Source organism: Ailuropoda melanoleuca, chromosome 5, assembly GCF_002007445.2.
Source record: "Ailuropoda melanoleuca isolate Jingjing chromosome 5, ASM200744v2, whole genome shotgun sequence".
In the NCBI taxonomy this organism is placed as follows: Eukaryota; Metazoa; Chordata; class Mammalia; order Carnivora; family Ursidae; genus Ailuropoda; species Ailuropoda melanoleuca.
Genome location: NC_048222.1, coordinates 16,316,276 through 16,333,474, shown reverse-complemented (window position 1 = coordinate 16,333,474; position 17,199 = coordinate 16,316,276). Strand labels below are relative to the sequence as shown.

Genomic DNA, 17,199 nt, shown 5'->3' with positions numbered 1-17,199 from the left:
TACATGCACAAAAATCCATACACAAGTGCTTATAGTGGGGTTTTTTTAATTGCCAAAAACTGGAAATACGTCTAATGTCAGTGAGCAGATAAATAAACTGGTACATCCATACAATGAAATATCACTCCACAATAAAAGCAGCAGCTTTCAAATGTGTTGGCTAAGTGTGGACTACAGACTCAATATGGTGCTTACCAGAAACTGGGGAGTTAGGGAAATGGTGAGGTGTTGATCAGAGGATACAAATTTCCAGTTAGAAGATGAATACATGTTGAGGCCCTAGTGCACAGGACTGTGATTATAGTTAACATTAATGGATTATAGGGGCGCCTGGGTGGCACAGCGGTTAAGCGTCTGCCTTCGGCTCAGGGCGTGATCCCGGCGTTATGGGATCGAGCCCCACATCAGGCTCCTCTGCTATGAGCCTGCTTCTTCCTCTCCCACTCCCCCTGCTTGTGTTCCCTCTCTCGCTGGCTGTTTCTATCTCTGTCAAATAAATAAATAAATCTTTAAAAAAAAAAAAAACATTAATGGATTATATACTTGCTATGTGTTAACTAACTTGAATTTAAGTAACATAAAATGAAATAGATGAAAAGCACAAAAATAATGTATTATATACTTGAAAGTTGTTGAGAATCTAAATCTTAAATGTTCTCACTACAAAAAAGAAATAGTAATTATGTGACATAATGGAATTAGCTAGAAGTAGTAATCATGTTGCAATATATATAAAATCCACAGCTTATATACCTTAAGCTTATACAATGTTATATGTCAATTATATCTCAATACCTGAAAATAAAGAAAGAATGCAGACTCAAAGACAACATAATGTATAGTTCCAGTGATACCACATTCTGGAAATGGCGTAACTATAGAGACAAAATTTATCACTGGTTGCCAGATGTTAAGAGTAGAGGGAAAGCACAAAGAGATATGGATGGGAGGCAGGGCAGGGGACAGTGATAGAATTATTCCATATCTTGATTGTAGTTAGAGTTACACAAAGGTATGCACTTGTCAAAACTCACAAAACTTTACCCTAGAAAGGGTGAATTTTATTACATATCAGTTATATCTTAATTCGAAAAAGAAAAACCTAATATATATAAATAAACTGCTTGGGGAAGAGCAGCCTCTTCAGATTTTTTCCTTAATTTTTATCAGAGAAATAAGCAGGCATAGTTAGAAATAAAATATTACGAAAGGGCTAATACAAGTCTGCCACACCACTTTGACCTAACCCAATTCAAGACTCATAGAGGTAAAGATTTTAATAATTTCCATGTGTTGTTTGCTATGATGGTTAATGCCATAGCTTTAAATAATACAATTAATGCAATGATTCATATTTTATAATTGATAGCATATTTATGTATTACATGAATAATAAAGAGTAATAACATATTGCAATTAATTTCATGTTTCTTATGTTGTTTTCTTAATCTTGCCATGTGTTATGGGTTGAATTGTGTCCCCTCAAAAAATGTTAACATTCTAAGGGCACCTGGGTGGTGCAATGAGTTAAGCATTGGACTCTTGGATTTGGCTCAGGTCATGATGTCAGGGTCATGAGATCAAGCCCCACATTGGGCTCTGCACTCAGTGCAATGTCTGCTTAAGACTCTTTCTCCCTCTACCGATCCTTCCATGCTTTCTCTCTCTCTCTCTCAAACAAATAAATAAATCTTTTAAAAAATGTTAACATTCTAACTCCCAGTACTTAAGAGTGTGGGTTTATTTGGAAATAAGATTTTTAAAGATGGTCAAGTTAAGATGAGGTCATTAGGATGGGTCCTGATCTAATATGACTAGGAAACTCATATAAAAGGGAAATTTGGACACAAAGAGAGGTACAGATGGGGCAAGATGATGCAAAGACACAGGGAGAACACCATCAACAAGCCAAAGAACACCTAGGCTACCAGAATCTAGAAGAAAAGAAGGAAGAGGTTCTCCCCCACCCCCAGCCCTTAGAAGTACCAACCCTGATGACACTTGCATCTTGGACTTTTGGCGTCTACAAATTTGAGATAATGAATTTCTGTTGTGTAAGTCACCCAATGTATGGTACTTTATTATGGCGATCCTAGTAAACCATACACTGTGCATGATTAATCTCATTTATTCTATCCTCCTTTTCCCCTTCACTCCTCATCTCTTCCAGTTAGAACTTTAACTGGATATCACTCTTTTCACATATTCTAATGGTTACATTAAATAATACTGAACATCTATTTATTATTTTAGAGCCTACAGAAAGAATCTCCTCACTTCCTACATTTTTTAAGATGAACATTTTAGGATCCACACTCTTCCCACATCTTCCTTCCCATCTTCTTCTATCTCCAAATCTCCATCAACTGTACCTCTATTTTTAATGTTCAAGATTGAGGGGCACCTGGGTGGCTTAGTCGGTTAAGCATCTGCTTCTTGATTTTAGCTGAGGTCTTGATCTCAGGGTTGTGAGTTCAAGCCCCATGCTGGGGCTTAATTAGAAAAAAAAAAGATTGAAAATATATATTCTGTTACAACCATAATAATTATAAAATTTCTATGCTTTGTCTACAAATTGATTCTAACAACCCAAACCTAGTAACAGCTTCATAATTATGACCATATTAATAAAGCTTACAGCAAGACCATGTATGTAGTTTGCTGCATTCTATTTCTTCTTAATTCAGTGTCATGGGTCTTTGCACTATTAAAATAAGAATGAACTCAGGGTTCATTGAATGAAACTTGAGTGACCGTCAAGGTTAAATGGCCCTTTCATCTGTTATGACTCCCATCTGCCCATCAATTTTCTTCCTTCTCTCTCTCTGGAAGTTCAGTTCACGAAATGTTTGGTTTCCTAGGTTGAACCTCTGCGTCATTTAACTCTCTTCCCCATCTTCTAAACCTGTCACATTTTTTTTTCCTACATCCGGGAACATTTCCTTAACTTTGTCTTCCAACTCCTCTATTGACTTTTTTTTTTTAAGTTGTTTTGTGCAATTAGACTTTCCATTTCTAAGAGTTCTTTTCTGTTTTCTGATGTTTCCTTTTTTGGCACCCTATTATTGTTTTAGGGATGTGATACCTTCTTTAATTCCTGCAAGGAGAGTTTGAGTTTTGGGTTATTTTGTTGTAATTTCTCCACTATCTTAATTACTTCCATTTCCCCAAGATCAGTTTTTCAGTTTGCTTATCATGGTCTTTCTATTTCATGATGTGGTTTCTCCTGTAATATTTGATGATCCTCAGTTGACCATTCGTATTTAAGTACAAGAGTATTGAAAGGCTACCAAATGCTTGTGTACATGAGGGAGTTTTCTTTTTAGGGTAAAAAGGCCTCATTTTGGGATAGGAAGATGAGCAAGCAGCTGCTAAACTGTCCTCTTCCCTGTGAGAAGAAAGCACTGGAATCCATAACACTTGCCTAAATGGTCTCAGACAGTTGCTTCAAAACTTTTAAAGAAGAATCTTCACAGTTTTTGCCTATTGGCAAATGCCTGGCTGTTTATCATTCTAAGGTTTTTAATTATTTTTTTTGTTTGCATATCCCTCCCAAAAAGAACTTTGAAAAACAATGTATCTTTTAAATGACTTTGAGATGACATGCAAAATGTTCCATTATAGAGTAAGCAGTTGCTACAAGTGTAATTTCTGGTACATTGTAAATACTTGCATCTTAATTAACCCTGGTACATGGCTCTCACTCTCCTAAAGACATCCAGTGGAAGGAAAATATAATAGTGTTTGAAACCCTCATTTTTCCATTTCCAAAATATATGAGCTAGCTCTTCTTTATTGTTGATCATTTGTAACATTACTTTTTTGACTTGGACTCCTGTTTCTATTTCACTTCCCTTACAGAATCTTATTGTTTTATTTAATGGGTCATATGCTTGTGATTGAATAAATATATATCTTGTTGAACACCCTATATTCATCTGCTGCAACAAAAATATATACACAAATTGAAATTATGCTTTTTCTACATTCTGTAAGCCTGTAAGCTCTATTAATTTTTCCCTTCTCAGCTGAGTTATAATTAGTTCACAACTGAGCACAAATATATAATATAGAACAAATATTGAAAAGTAATGATCAAACACAAAATGTAAAATTTTATTGTAAAAATGTTTCTAATTGAAAGAAATGCTACAGGTCTACTCTCCAGTTCTGCATGCTGTGCCCTGCACAACTTCAGAGAATGCCATTCCACCCAAAGCCTGTGTGAGTGTCACCCTTAAAGTAGTACGCATGTGCTGGTCTATGCAGTAGCCATGGGTGGGACTTTTTGGTTAAATCAGCTCCCCTGTCTATAAAGAAATAGTACAGACACACATGTCAGCATCAATGCTCTTGCTCCTTTTTCGAGATAGACACACAGAAAAACATGGTTCGTGTAAATAAATAAATGAGAATGAAAGGGGTTTTGTTACAGTTCACAGAATCATCACATTCTTTTTCATAACCCATGAGTGGCCCCTCAGAGTTGTTACTGCTCCTGGTCTTACTGAGAATATTTTGCACCAGGTCAAGTGACTATGGGAATGATGGGGGTGGGAGAGAGATACACCTATCTTCTGAGAGGTGGTTGTGAACGCAGCTCGGGAAAGGACAAGCAGTGTCTAAGACAAATCGGCTTTAGAAAAACAGTACACAGAGAAGAGGAGGTTCTGGAAATTACTTTAAAACGATCTGTGCTCAAAGACCCTGATTCCCCTTTATATGTAAGAATAATGTTGTTGTGTGTGTAGTAGACGTGGTGGGGGGTCATGGGGGGAGGTCTGGTTTTGTTTTCAACTTTCAAATAAGCCTTGTATTTGCACTTCCGCTCTGTTCTACTGGCCGATCTGGGCTTGTGCTGTCCCCTAGCTGTGTCCTTCAGGCTGTCACTCTACTTATCCTGCTCCAGCAATCAGTACTATTACAACTATTTTTCATTGCCCCAAAATCTGTTGCCGTCCTTTATCAGCAGACACCTTCCCTCCCATTCCACATGCTTTTGTCTTTTACTAGCCTTTTAATAAGAATTCAAGAGAAATATGAAAATGTATATATATAGCTTGAACTAAATACTCATAAAGATTTTAATGAATGGTTATCACATTCACCAGCTAATCTAAATGGAGCATTCAAATATGTTCTACCCAGAGCAGTGAAGGTCCTTTCTAGAGCCTGTTCGGGGCTGCCTAGCTGCTCCTTCCACCACTCAGCTTTGCCATTTTCATCATTAAAATGAACTTTGTCTAACGGAGCCTACAGAGCATGATTCTGATGGCCTGAATTGTGACTGAGGCCCATACCTGCTTTATCCAAGCAAGAATTTAACTTGTAGTTTTCCTAGTACCAGCTAGAACACTTCCAAACTGCAGTTATGAGGTAGCACCAATAGGGGTGAAATAACTGTCTTTAGCAAACACAGGACTTTAGAAAGCACACCTGTTTTTTTGTTATTGATAGTGTGATTGATCGACCCCTAGAATCTGAGAACACTGGGATATAAATCATGCCATATGCACAGTTTCAGAAATATCACTGCTAGTAATTCAAAGCATATTTCAACTGCCCCTGGCATGCATTTCTGGATTAGTGTCATATATGGGCTCACAAGAAACAACAGAGGCTATTTGTGTATATGGTCATATTTGTATCTTTCATTTTACTTCATATTCAACTTGACACCAGCTATACGTATCAATACACACATCGGTGTGGGTTTACATTTCTTTGTCAGGTGTCTAGGAACAAAACATCAGTTGATTCAAAAGTAAAGGGAAATTAATGTCACGAAAGGATATTTTCGTTACCAAAAGAAACAAACATTATTATTTATTCAGTGTGCCCAAGAACTGAACTGTTCCTCTAAGCAGAAATGTTCTCCATCAGCAAGTTAATTGCTGGGATATGCTCTGTTTATTTCCAAGGTCCAAATTTACACATTTATTCTCTCAGTCATTCAACACATATTAATTGAGCACCTACTATATGAAAGACACTGATGGGGGCACCTGGGTGGCACAGCGGTTAAGCATCTGCCTTCGGCTCAGGGAGTGATCCCGGCGTTCCGGGATCGAGGCCCACATCAGGCTCCTCTGCTATGAGCCTGCTTCTTCCTCTCCCACTCCCCCTGCTTGTGTTCCCTCTCTCGCTGGCTGTCTCTATCTCTGTCGAATGAATAAGTAAATAAAATCTTTAAAAAAAAAAAAGAAAGAAAGAAAGACACTGGTGTAGGTGCAGCAGGGGACAAGGATCCCCCTCCCTAAGGAAATTAGAGACTAAGATGGGGAAATGACTGGTACACAAATGACAGGAATAACAAATAGAAAAGCTTAACTAATGAGATAAAATTGGCACAGTCAGTCACAAAGAGACTACTGAGAAACTGATCAAAGCTTAAAATCAGCCTGAGGCAGAAAAGAGAGGAAGGAAGGAAGGAAGGAAGGAAGGAAGGAAGGAAGGAAGGAAAAGAAAGAAAGAAGAAAGAAAGAAAGAAAGAAAGAAAGAAAGAAAGAAAGAAAGAACGAAAGAAAGAAAAGAAAGAAACTCATTGGAAGGATATGTATTCACATTGTGGTGATAGATTAGGGAACTGAAGTTTTAAATATATGATATCATTTCATCCTCACCACAACCTACGAGGGGAGCTCTATTATCCCCCCTTTTACAGAAAAGGAAATTGAAGCTCTGAGAGGTCAGGTGACATCTCCAAGTCCACCCAGTAAGCTGAGAGCCAACTGCCTACACTAAACTCTTAGCTGAATGGCTCTCCTGTCACTTCTGGTCTTCAATGGGCATCCAAGCCCATCGTTGCTCCAAATGAGGCCAGTGAGAAAAGCAAATGAAAAGCTTGTGAGAATGGCCAAATGTGCTTTCCTCCTTCTGTATAACTGACGGAAATCTAAAACCTCTTACATTGATTGCTGAGTGAATTTTGACTAATGTGCATGTTTCTAAGTCCCCCAGTAAAAGTTCTGAACTGGCCCCAAACATCATATATATATAACTAAAATGAGCCTCTGAGAATTCTATGGATTGCAAAGAACTTAAGGAAATGTCCCCCATCTTCCTGGCTCACATAACTTTGTATTGCAGTGCTCGACTGGGAAAACAGGAAAGGCAATTTCTAGCTATTTAAACTCTATCTCTTTCTAGTTCTCAAACTCTAAAATATTCAGTTTGATTAAACTGTTTCTTTCATTGCTATTTTGTTATTCCCACGATTATAACTATACAGACACAAATAGATTTTCACGTATATAGATTTTTCACATATATGTGTAGTTTTCTGGTGGCTTGCTATTAACAAGCATGGTGAGGGAAAAGCACTACTTTTTCTATCCTCTGAATACCACCTAAAGGGATATTATTATATAGAATCTGCCTTTTTGTTTTGTGCTGTATATACCTACACTAATGGATAAAAACAAGATCTTAGAATTGTATATATACCTTAAGTACTTTTTTGAATCAATGAAAATCACAAGAATAACAGAATTTCAAATTGTACTTAATATTTTAGACCCACTAACTATTACGTTTGTGTCTCCTGCATCACAGATATGAGCAGTTTATTCTAAGCCAGTGGTTCTCAAATGTTAGTGGGCATCCAAATCACCCAGAGGGCCATGGGTCAGCCTATGGAATTGACATTACTGGCAATTTTGAAGTTGGAAGGTGATGTTGATACTGCTGGTTCAAGCACTAGCCTGTGAGAACCCATTTTAAACAATTCTGAATGAGAAAGACCATTGGGCTAGGAGTCAAGAGACACAGACTCTGATTCTAGATGTCATCGTGTGACTCTGGAAAATGCACCTGACCTCTCTGAGACTCCATTCCCCCATTATATGAAATACTTAAATAATTATAAACACCCCAAATTATTTTCTAATTCTGTAACTGACCCAGAAGTTACAGTCAACTCTACTAGGCCTACCAAACACTTGGAGACATCAGTTCTTTTTTTTTTTTTTTTTAAGATTTTGTTTATTTATTCGACAGAGATAGAGACAGCCAGCGAGAGAGGGAACACAAGCAGGGGGAGTGGGAGAGGAAGAAGCAGGCTCATAGCAGAGGAGCCTGATGTGGGGCTCGATCCCATAACGCCGGGATCACGCCCTGAGCTGAAGGCAGCCGCTTAACCGCTGTGCCACCCAGGCGCCCCCAGACAACAGTTCTTTTTTTTTTTTTTTAAGATTTTATTTATTTATTCGACAGAGATAGAGACAGCCAGCGAGAGAAGGAACACAAGCAGGGGCAGTGGGAGAGGAAGAAGCAGGCTCATAGCAGAGGAGCATGACGTGGGGCTCGATCCCACAACGCCGGGATCATGCCCTGAGCCGAAGCCAGACGCTTAACCGCTGTGCCACCCAGGCGCCCCCAGACATCAGTTCTTAACAGCTAACATGGTTATTGTGTTTCGAGAAAAAAAAAAAAATGCAATTGCCCCATACCATCAGTTCTGCGATAACGCTATACATGAGTTCCTAAAAATCATCACACTAGGCTAAATTGTGAGAAAAACAAAACAAAACATGACTTAAGGGGAAACTGGGATTAGGGACACAACACTCAAAAATTTCATTAGTGACTCATAGAAAAAATAAAGATAGGAACATAATAAAAAACAGTGGCAGAATTTCGTACATGTTCAATGGTTTAAAAGTGCATCAATAGTATAATAATGTGGCACTTTATCCTGAAAAAGACTGGAATTTTGCTGTGGAAATGGGCTGGGAAGAGTTGCAGCTTGTGAGTTACTGCAAAGCGGTGAAAGAAAGGTGATTTACAATTAGACAGAAAGTTGTAGCGGCAGGGGCGCCTGGGTGGCGCAGTCGTTAAAGCGACCGCCTTCAGCTCAGGGCGTGATCCCGGCGTTCCGGAATCGAGTCCCACATCAGGCTCCTTCGGCTAGGAGCCTGCTTCTTCCTCTCCCTCTCCCCTGCTGTGTTCCCTCTCTCGCTGGCTGTCTCTCTGTCACATATGTAAAATAAAAAATCTTTAAAAAAAAAAAAAAAAAGAAAAAGAAAGTTGTAGCGGCAGACATGGGTAGATGCGGCTCCTTATTCTCCACTCAGCATCGGCATGAACATCGTAACTCAGTGATCTTCAGCAGCCTGAAACCTGGGATGTGTGTCCCCGTCTTTGAGATGTAGAGCCTTCAAGACACGCGTTTATAAGAGAAACCTGTTCATCAACATTGAAAAGTGGACCCAGTGTGCAGCCTCCTTCTTCCACGAACTACTGTATCACTGCTGCAAATTCTCTGGTGGCTTCCTCATCTACATTCACCGCTTTGCCTAACCGCCGAGGGTTGGGGACATTGCAGTGACATTTAAAACCACTATACCGGGACACCTGGGTGGCTCAGTAGGTTAAGCGTCTGTCTTTGGCTCAGGTCGTGATCTCAGGTTCCTGGGATCGAGACTCACGTTGGGCTCCTGGCTCAGCAGGGAATCTGTTTCTCCCTCTCCCTCCGCCCTTCCCCTGTTCCTGCTCTCTCTCTCTCTCTCTCAAATAAATAAATAAATAAATAAATAAATAAATAAATAAAACCACTATACCGGCCACCAGCACCTGAAGGGATCACTTCTGTAGAACTTGGCAATTTCCGTTTAAGATCTTCAAATACAAATACTGTTTTCCTGATGCATTTGCTGCTTGACAATTTGAACCTGAGCACTTAGATTTTTCGGGGATGTTGAATTAGGTAGGTTTTTTATTTGCTTTAATGTACATGAAGTTTACAAATGTGAAAGAGTAGGAAAGGGTAAGTGACCTTCAAAGACAGTGCTAGCTGGAAGATGTTTGAGGGGTGTGTGTGTGTGCCTTTTGTTGTGTTTCTGCATGATTTGGTTGGGGAAGGAATGTGCATGAGCAAACTCAAAATTCACATTTTATTCAAATCATCCTCTCACTCATCCTTCACATTCGTGTTTCCAAAACAAGTGTTTGGCAAGGCTAGTGCACTCTTGATGACAAATACTCAAGCTCTGATGTTAGAGTTGCTATATGTCAGGTGTAGGACACTGGAAATCTCCCATACTCTCTCATTGACTGGAATGAATACATTTAGAACTAACTTCTATTGGATGGGGAACAATTCAGAAGAGTCACGATTTTAATACAATTAGTCACAGCATAGACAGGAAAGGAAGGGCTGGCCTGGAGTTCCTTATGGGGAAGATACTGACTCAGGTATTTATCCAGGAGATTACAATGTTACCTGGAATGATTGCTGATGACGTTTGATGAGACAGAGCCATTTCCACAAAAACTCAAGTTTTCAACGAAGTCTGCCCCTTTTCTTCTCTTCGGTTACCTATCAGAGAACATGGTGCTGATCTCTTCCCAAATTTTCATAAATGGAAAGCAGGTTCCCTTGATGACTCTTGTGTAAGACCTTTATCAGAATTGTTTACCCATGCTTCTTACAAACATTTTGATAGAATACAAGACAAGAAAAAGAAGAAAAAGATGAAGAAGGTTTTCAGAAAACAGCCATAGGAAGGATGAAAGACATGGGAACATTTTCTACAGTCATAGGAAGAATTTGCTGGGGTAATTCAGGCCACAGAAGAAAAGCCAAAAGAGCATTTTAGTTACTCTAGACTTTTTCTTAATTCCTCTCTTGCACTTACACCTCCCATCCCATGCATCAGGAAATCCTGTTGGCTCTATCTTCAGAATATATCTACATCCCACAACTTCTCACCACCTCCACTGTCAATACTCTGGTCCAACCCACTACCATCTCCCCCTGGAGTAACAAAACTAAGTGGTCTCCCTGCTTCTCTCTTAACCTCTCCCCAGACTATTCTCAAACAAGCAACCATGGTTGTCCTTTTAAGCTATCCAATGGCACCACGTTAATGACCTGAGCCAAAATCAAGAATTGGACACCTAACTGACTGAGCCACCCAGGTGCTCCTCCCCTAATCTCTACTTTTAATGAAAATTAGACATTGGCCACTTAGTTGCCTCTTCTTCTCCAAAAGGATGTCACTGAGTCCGTGGGTTGCAACTTTACAATTCAAGGATGTCCATCAGTTCTGTCAGGGTGGGGTTTAACAGATGGCACTGCATTTTAAGCTATGCATTCTTGAAACTAGCCTGTCTCAGGAAACTAAATGGCAAATTCAAATGCATTGATTATTCACCTATTTTGGGGATGAGGGGACATCACTTTTCTAATTGTATAGAAATCAAATATCAACAACGAAATTCCTCTACTTTAATATACTGAGGAAAGAAGTCCCCAGTTGAGATTCCAGAGATCCATGCAAACATTCTACCTGCAAATATTCTAACTGTTCCCAAAGAACAAAAATGTAAACAAAAACGCTTTGATTTTAGCAGCCATTTTGTAGGCTTCAAAAGAGAAATTCTGTATAAACTATGATCAGTCTGGTGATGAATAGGCTTCATATGACAGAAAGATAAATTAATACCATCAGTTATCATCTAAATTGCCATTTTACACTTAAGCATTATAATCAAATGAAAAATTAAGAAAAACAAAATGAATTTTCGAAATTATATATGGCTTTTTTCCAAGTGAAATTAATGTGGAAATTCAGATTTAGGTAAGTAAATAAGCATAAATAGTCAATCTGAATGATTTCACCAAACCAACATTTCTGTCATAATAAAAGAGCTTTTAATCAGTAAGGTGAAGTTATTTCTTTTTTTTTTTTTTAAGATTTTATTTATTTATTTGACAGAGAGAGAGAGAGACAGCCAGCGAGAGAGGGAACACAGGCAGGGGGAGTGGGAGAGGAAGAAGCAGGCTCCCAGCAGAACAGCCTGATGTGGGGCTCGATCCCAGGACTCTGGGATCGCACCCTGAGCTGAAGGCAGACACTTAACGACTGAGCCACCCAGGTGCCCCAAGGTGCAGTTATTTCTTTAGGTTTGAAATAATCTTGGTCAGTATAAAACAATCCTGTCTCTTCAGAAATCAAAGTATATCTAACAGAAGGACATTGTATTTTACAAAATTTATAAAAATAATAGCAATGTGAGTTTTATTACTTCAACACTTATTTAAAGCAATAATTGTCAGCTTAAAGAAATAACTGGAAGATTATTTCAAATGTATTTCTTCATAATTTTTATATTTTAAATATTTAAATCTAGAGAAGAGGTGAAGGAATATTATGATAAACTACCTTATTCCATTCGCCTAGACTCAACCACTGTTAATATTTTGCCATATTTGTTATATCTCTGCATGAATATATATGTATATGTATTTTTACATATAGATTTTTCACCATCTTTTTTAACTTCACAGTATGTTTTCCCCAAAACAATAATTCCCTCTTCTCTTCTATGCTAAATACACAACCACTCAACAAATACGCGTGAGTATCTGTTAAGTTCCAGGTGCTAATGCCACAAACAAGATTTTTTCCTGCCCTTCGAAGGCGTATGATCTCCTGAGTGAAGAGAAAAACAAAAAGAAAAGAGACAAGGCTTAACATGTTAGTAGGTGCTCTGGCAGATTTATGTATTGGAACCATGTGGGACAGGAGGGTACAAGTAAGGGGTCATTTTAACCCTGGGGAAATAGGGAGGCTGTATCATGGAAGAGGCCTAGGAAAACGCAGTGGGATGCCGACGGAGTGGTTTTGCATATCCATCCTGGCAATGCACGTGTTCTGGTGGAAGCAAGCGAGATTGATTTAGTTTTGCCATTCCTGCCTCATCTTCCCTGCTTCTGCTGTCCCTCCACCTCCCAGGTGAATACACTCATATCCTCTATGGATATTACTAATGTCCACTATGTGAAGCGTCAATGCCTATTTCCTGAGTCATGGCAACCCAAGGCAAGAAGAGCAACAAGCTTGACTATACCGTTTCAAGTTAAATTCTCAATCAGTGGTTATCAACCCACATTGTGGATGCATCCAGGGAGCTTCGAAAATACTAAAAATGAGTTCCACTCCTCGAGAGTCTGATTTCATTACTATGGTGGGAGACTCCATGGAAAATTATAATATGAAACCAAGGCTAAGGCCCATTAGCATGATTCTTCAACTTTAGAATGCATGCAAAGTGTATGGAGATCTTGTTAAAATAATGATTTTGGCTCTAGATGAGGCCTGAGGTTTTACTTCTCTAACAAGCATTTGGGTGATCCTGTGTTGCTGGTCTGAGGACCCCAGTTTGAGTCGCAAGTTCCCAGATCAAAGCACAGACCACACACACAAGCTATCACATCACTTCAACATAAGACCTACTAGTGAGCCTATTATACCTTGACTACCCTCAGTTGTAAACCCGCCTTCCTCCTCCACAGTTTACCTCGTCTGGTGGGACTTAAAATGTGGTCCTTGGACCCACAGCATCAATATCACCAGGAAATGAGAGAAAAATTCAAATTCTCAGAACTTACACCCCAAATCTAATAAATCAGACGTTCTGGAGTTAGGAACAGCAACCTGTGATTTAATATCCAAGTGATGTGGCTGCATGTTTGCATTTGAAAAACACTGACCTAGCCTGTATATTGGGGGATCTTCCTTGTTCCCCTTTCTGTACTTCGGACCAACTACTCTAAATCAGTGATTCCACCTGAAAAGCACACTGGAGTCACTTCAAGAACCTTAATAATAGGCCTGTGCCCCTCCCCTGAATCTCTAGATAGTCCATTTATGAAAAGAGTTTCACAAAAGCTCCCAAAGTGATCCTAATATACACCTGGGACTGAGAGTCATTGTCTTGAATCATCTCCAGGTGGTTTCTCATATGGAATCTTTTCTTTTGGCCAATCTCAGTCACTGGAATCTAAATCCTCATGATCGAATTTCCCAGATTATCTTCCATTATTGTTGGCTGACAACTGACTCTCCTTCTGCAGCATTTCCCAATGAATATTACTGGGATATGAGTCAGAAACACTCAGATTCCCTTCTGCCTTACTTGTTTAAGATTAGCGTATCATGATAAGTAGAGTTTTTGTATACAAACCTCTTGGCTGGTTTCCTGAAGGCTACATGCCATTAGATTTCCCTTTGCCTTTTCTATGAATCCTTTTCTGAATCGTCTTCTCTCTTTTCATGCTAACTTCTTCCCAATGCCCCACGGGGCCATCTTCCTTCATCTGTCTTTACACTGCTTGGCTTCATATCCTTCATTTGTTTTTCCTCCCTTTCAAGGATGTAAACCATGTGAGTGAAGGTAGATGTCTTTTAAAGACCTAGACTTACACCATAACTGGAACACGAAAGGTTTATGGAGCAGAGAATAAATATCCCTGTGCTGACTGTCCACCCAATCTTCATGAAATTGCTAGCCTTCAGACTCTGTACCTGAGTTATTCAATGCTCTTCTTGAATTGTTTTCAACCAGTATGTGTCTCTATCCCCATTCCCTTGGCCCAAAGTATGAGTTCAATTTTGACCCTACTCCTTTCTGAATGCACCAATTCTTCAAGGATAGTCAGCAGATATACGCCTTCTTAAAACGTTGGACATTGCATGCATGCTATTTTCAAGCAATTAGATAGATGATAGAGTCTTTAACTCTAGGTTTTCAAGAAAAAAGATAGAATTACTATATTTTCTTTCTCCTTCCCCCAAAGAATCAATTTCTATTTTTCAGTTACTATGCTACGCTCATCAAGACTACTAGATCTGGTAACTTAGAACAGCCCTTTTGCTTGCTTTGGCCTATAGACATTCTATTTAATCTGATCCAGAAAATTTTGCAAATGTACGCCTATTCATTTAACTGATCGTTTGCTTTTCAAAAGAGTGCTTTTTACAGGTAGGCGATTGGTCTGATGAAGGGCTGTTTTTCTAGTTGCAAGGGTGGGGCTGGAATCAGTTCTTTGGTTTGTTTTTGTTTTTGTTTTTCCTAAGTTCCTCTTCACACAGACTAGTCATTCACGGAAAAAACAGCTACGCCTTGAGGCCACCTCCTGGTTTGGCCTCCCCGTGGTGCCTGCAGGTTGCGAGTGAAATGGACCCTACCTTGAACAGCCAGGGGGTGCACCGGTGGGTCTCCCCAAATATGAAGGGGGCAGTGCAAGCCTCTCCGAGATAGCGAACTGTGGTCCTAATCCACATCCAGGGTGACCAGTCCTGCAGGAACTGGACTGACCAGGCAAGTGCTCACGTGCACGCATGCACGCACATGGGCACACACACACACTCGCACACACACACGTGCACACACACACACACAGCTTAGATAAGCTAGGAGTCAATCCCATTCTTTCATTTCAAGCATAACATTGTATAAACTCAAAATGCTCTGCTAAATCATGTGACATCAACCAGCTCTTTAGTTAGGAACTGCAGGCTTTAATCACTCTAAGGGGGAAAGTCTGGTGGCCAAAGAAAGGATCGTTAGGAACCGGCATTTGCTGGGGTGTGGGAGGAGGCCCAGGAATGAGGCTGTCTTGGGGATCCTTTACCAAACCAAATACTGTTCATCCTTCATAGTGACGAAACTGGTGATCTACATAATTAATATAAGCTCACATGGAAGTAAACATGAAATGATTAAACAGGAAGCCTTTCACCAGGCAGTGTTTGGGGAGGGAGGGAAGGAGACGGCATTAAATGGTAACAGAGTCTTAGAAACAGGGGAGAGTATTACATGGTATTCTTAAGCTAATTTTTGTTCCTTGTCTAAAACCAAATGGGTTTGAAACTTCTCTCTCCACAACAGCCCAGACAAGGTGTGATACGCAGAAAAATATCATGATGGGACTCGTGGCATAGTTAGCCATGTGGGAAGTAGCAAATTGAAAATGACGTCATACTGTAATAAAAATAATCGTTGAATATCCTGTCTTCCATAAAGACAACTTGGAGGAACAGCAGATGGAAAGCTTGAGAACCCACTACTCTGGGTATTTAAACAGCACTCTGATGTGGTGGGAAGAGGTAGTGAGGCTAGAGGTCTTTATTTACATATATTGAGTGGACTCGGGACCAGGAACCACACGAAATGCTGAGAAAGTGTAATCTCATTGAACAATAACCACATTTTAGGTAAATGCTCTCATATCCTCATTCAGAACATGCAGGGCGAGTACAAGGAGAAGGCTTAAACAAAGTGAAACAAAATACACCCCTCCCCTGACCAAAAGATCACTTACACCAAGGATGGAGAAAAGTGTTAGTATCTGCAGTCTATCTTGCTTAAAACCCCCTTGTCTAGAAATTATGAAATTATACTTACTTGCTTTTTAATGTGTCAAGTAAAAAATCAAGTTAAAAGGAAAAATAAACACCTGCCTTGCACTTTTCTGCATCAGGAAAACAAGTTGTGTTTGGATGTCAGCTCTGATCCTGCCTTGAATGAGGTAAGAGTTACAGTTAGATGTCGCCAAAGGTTCACGGTTTGGGCTTCACTCCTGCGAAGTGCAAATCTTCTAAATCCTGGACTTCACCACACAGCTTGTCTGTGGGCTGCAGGTAAATACCCAGGGGGCCACCATCACCCCCAAGGGGACCCACTTAGGTCTCTGCCCCTGCCCAAGACAGAAAGAATCACACCTTTGCCAGAGGACTGAAGGCAGAGTGAGTAATACTGCATTTCATAGCAACTGTAAAACAAACACCTCAAACACTCTGGCTGTGTTATCTGTCTCATTGTCTTCTAGAATCTTCATTGCATCATTTTTTTTTTTTTAAGTTAAGCAAGACCCAGCACATGGAGAGGAGGCAGCTGGTAATTTTGCTCTTGTCCTAAAACACAGCCCTTTGAGGAAGACCCTATGTGGCATCCCCATGTGCTCAGGTAAGGGAACAAAAATTAGGAGGGGCTGAAGTCCTGCTCTGTCACCACAGGAAGTAAGTAGAGAAGAAGAAGTTGAACCCAGGCCATTCATTCCCTGAGTATATGCTCTTTGCACTTCCCAATGCCCCCGTCACGGGAGTACTACCTATCTGATAAATACTGATGAGTGTAAGCAGTCTTTGGTCATGAGTTCAGAAGCATACCAGAAGCCAGTGGAAAATCAGAAAGACGGAAAAAGAGAGGCACTCGGGACAGTAATTCCTAACAACATAGCAATGAGAAGTGATAATCAAATGAGAAGGGACTGTTTTTCCTAACAGAACCAGGCTGGAGGGATGCAGAATTTGTCAAGTATTCTTTTCTGAAATGTGAAACATTGCCAGGTAATCTTTTCAATATTATTATGAAGTATTAATAAAGATCTATACCTGAACCAGGTGGACT

At 39.8% G+C, this 17,199-nt stretch overlaps 1 protein-coding gene across 1 annotated transcript in view; it reads right to left on the bottom strand.

Moving 5' to 3' along the window:
• The window catches only part of OFCC1 (orofacial cleft 1 candidate 1), a 182,263-nt gene extending 166,792 nt beyond the window's left edge, over positions 1-15,471 (bottom strand). Inside the window, 2 exon segments of the mRNA XM_034660197.1 lie at positions 15,301-15,435; positions 15,438-15,471. Coding sequence (XP_034516088.1) covers positions 15,301-15,435; positions 15,438-15,471 — 169 coding nt within the window.
• Between the last annotated feature and the right edge of the window lie 1,728 nt (positions 15,472-17,199).